Source organism: Primulina huaijiensis, unplaced genomic scaffold (assembly GCF_012295235.1).
Source record: "Primulina huaijiensis isolate GDHJ02 unplaced genomic scaffold, ASM1229523v2 scaffold207392, whole genome shotgun sequence".
Taxonomy (NCBI): domain Eukaryota; kingdom Viridiplantae; phylum Streptophyta; class Magnoliopsida; order Lamiales; family Gesneriaceae; genus Primulina; species Primulina huaijiensis.
The window spans coordinates 1-2,783 of record NW_027354846.1 but is presented as its reverse complement, the minus strand read 5'-3'; the positions used below and the strand labels follow the sequence as shown (position 1 = coordinate 2,783).

The window sequence follows — 2,783 nt, the reverse complement described above, 5'->3', positions numbered from 1 at the left end:
TGCGAGTTTCAATCGGCTCGGTAGGGCGTATCCGGTGCTTTGTCAGGCAGAGGCCATGAGAGAGATCTTGAGGAAGAGTAGGGCTAAGTCAGTCAGCCCTAGGGATCATAAGAATGGTGCTGCAAGGAACAAAGGTGGGATTGCTAGAAGTTCAAGTTGTATTCCCAACATTACAAAGGAAATGAATTACTAAACAATTAAATATAGCCAAGTTATTTATAGGATAATCATCTACAAGGGTATTGTTCTATTCTCTTTTCTTAGGTTGAATAATGCATGTGGAGTAACAATATTTACGTTCCTATGAATTACATTATTTAATTATCATGATGACACATATAATTACGATGGATCATCATAATTTATCACAAAAGTACTTTTTTTTTAAAAATTTTGCTGGGGAAACGAAATTTTTTTCGAGCCGAATTCGACTAATTTATAATTTTTGTTACTCTTCATAGTTTTCGCGCACGAATTATTTGTGTGCTTGTAAATATATACATCAGGATATTGAGGTATATAGAGATGTTTTCAAAAGCAGGTCTACTCATATTTGGTTCCAACTTCCGAGGAGGAAAACTCCAACAAAAATTAATACAATAACCTTTGAAATTCAAAGCCCGCCAGGTTGTTTCATAGAGTCTGGATAAGCTATAAAAGTCGAAGAATAATTCCATATACAATAATATTGAAGATTAATGGAACAAAACTGTTTCAAAAAGATATAGCTGTGCACCATCAAAGCAGCCGTAGCTTCCCGGTAATAGAATCCACAGCTGATTTACTCCCTGCACAGTCGTTCAATGACATGAACGAAGTTACACAAGGCATCATGGTTATAGCAGGGAAATTACATCGATAATCTCAATGGTTTAGTCATGACATAAACACTCTCTGGGTTTTGAGTAAGGTCTTCATGCTTCAACAACGAATAATGAGGGATTTTCTAGTTTCATATAAAATGATGCTCGTGTCAGGAAAATTGCCAAAAACATGAAGATCGCAGCGTTTTCTTCAAGAAACACGCCCTCGTACTTTTTACATGCTTAAATTAAATAGTTTTGTATCATAAACACACCAATATTTATCAGTGACTGGGAGCTGGGAGCAACCATTAATTATATGGGATAGTGTTGCAAAGTTTTAAAAGAAATCCATTGATGGTTCCAAGAAATGCTGGTGTTTTAATTCAGGAAAACATATCTTGACAATTTCCAAACGGGAAAATGAACGGTAGATATACCTTTGCCATATCTGTGTAAAATATAAACATATCTTGATTTTTCCATGAAACCACACAAAGCTAAATTTCTGAGAAAAGAACATTTTATGATGATGTATAAATGATTGGATGAGACAAGCACCTGGTCCAATAGCGAGAACAGTATTTGACCCAGCTGAAACCTGCATAAATAAGCCAAAGATCCTGATAAGAAAATCACCATATTGATTATACGATTGCAGAGTGCGATTGCAGACATTTTGGATGGTGAAATACAGTGGACTGAGAAAGCAACACGATAAAAGATATGTTCATTGATTCTATCAACGATGATAAGAAAATGGTGAGAACAATGTATTACTTGGGTACGTCCTGCATCAGCAACGATGAAAGTTGGAAGGCAAATGCTCTCAGCCGCATCCCTCAGCTTATTCCTGATTACAATAAAACATAATATAGTAAATATTGAGCAAGTAAAAGGAGAGACTCGGCTTTGCTAAGGGAACAAAAATTTGATGATTACATAATTAAAAATTTGCGACTTGCTTACATTTCTTGCTGATTCTTGCACGTAACGACAATTTTGGCCTGCCCACAAAGCTCCCACTGCCTTAAAAGAGACCGATGGCTGCATCAGGCAGTGTTTACACTTAGAGCATGAGAAAACAATACAAAGAAAATGAGAAATGAGCTCATAGTATCAAATAAACAAGGTCATATAACTCATAACAGATTCATCCATCTAAAAAAAATAGTTTACTCATAATAGATGCACCCATCTAAAAAAAAAGAGTTTTCTGGTTATTTGTAAGGCAGTCAAATCCCAACTTAGTTATCAACTTTCACAGTACCAGATTAACACACTAGTGTAAGACAAGAGCGATTATGCCCTGTGGCACACTGCATATCTTTAATGTATGTTCTTCGTTCAGAGTTCTGCCACAATGTTACATATAAATGGACATAACTCGTATACTCAAATGAAAAGGATGTCGATTTTTTTGTATTTTCCCTGGAAGTGTAAGTTTCCAACCCTTGTACATCAAGCCATTCCTACCATCACCACCTGGTCGAAGTGATGAGATCCCAGGCAGCAGTGGGAATTCCTCTGGGGCAATCATCCACTTTCACATGAAAAATTTGAATTTTTATTTCTAACCTTTCTTACTACACAAACTTCTCTCCTCAAAGTAAAAAAATTACAAAACAATTTCGTTGGAACTGGCAAATTATACCTCTTTGCCAGCATATTATTCCATAGTACAGCAAATTAAAAGTGGACAACACGCAGTATTTTCAGCTATCTAACAATAGGTATAACACGGTAATCAGATACAATATAAAATAAAAACAAAAGAAAAAGAACCTTTCCATAAGTTCTGAATACATCCCGGTTGCCGCATCTGCATAGCAAAGCAATCACAGGGACAAATTAAATAAATACAAAAGTCAAGGTTGAAAAAATTCGATCTTGAAAACCATTTGACATCAAATCGGCTTACGAGCACATTGAGAAGCGATCTTTCCAGCTCCCATTTTCAGGTCTTGCCTAACCACTAAA

At 35.9% G+C, this 2,783-nt stretch overlaps 1 protein-coding gene across 1 annotated transcript; it reads right to left on the bottom strand.

Moving 5' to 3' along the window:
- Positions 1-576: 576 nt before the first annotated feature.
- LOC140966618 (uncharacterized) lies at positions 577-2,777 on the bottom strand. Its single transcript, XM_073426876.1, has 6 exons — positions 2,725-2,777; positions 2,589-2,625; positions 1,773-1,850; positions 1,584-1,656; positions 1,365-1,404; positions 577-788 (listed from the first exon to the last, which is right to left on the bottom strand). The coding sequence occupies exons 1-6, from the start codon at positions 2,756-2,758 to the stop codon at positions 739-741; spliced, it is 312 nt and encodes a 103-aa protein (XP_073282977.1). The 5' UTR covers positions 2,759-2,777; the 3' UTR covers positions 577-738.
- Positions 2,778-2,783: the final 6 nt, after the last annotated feature.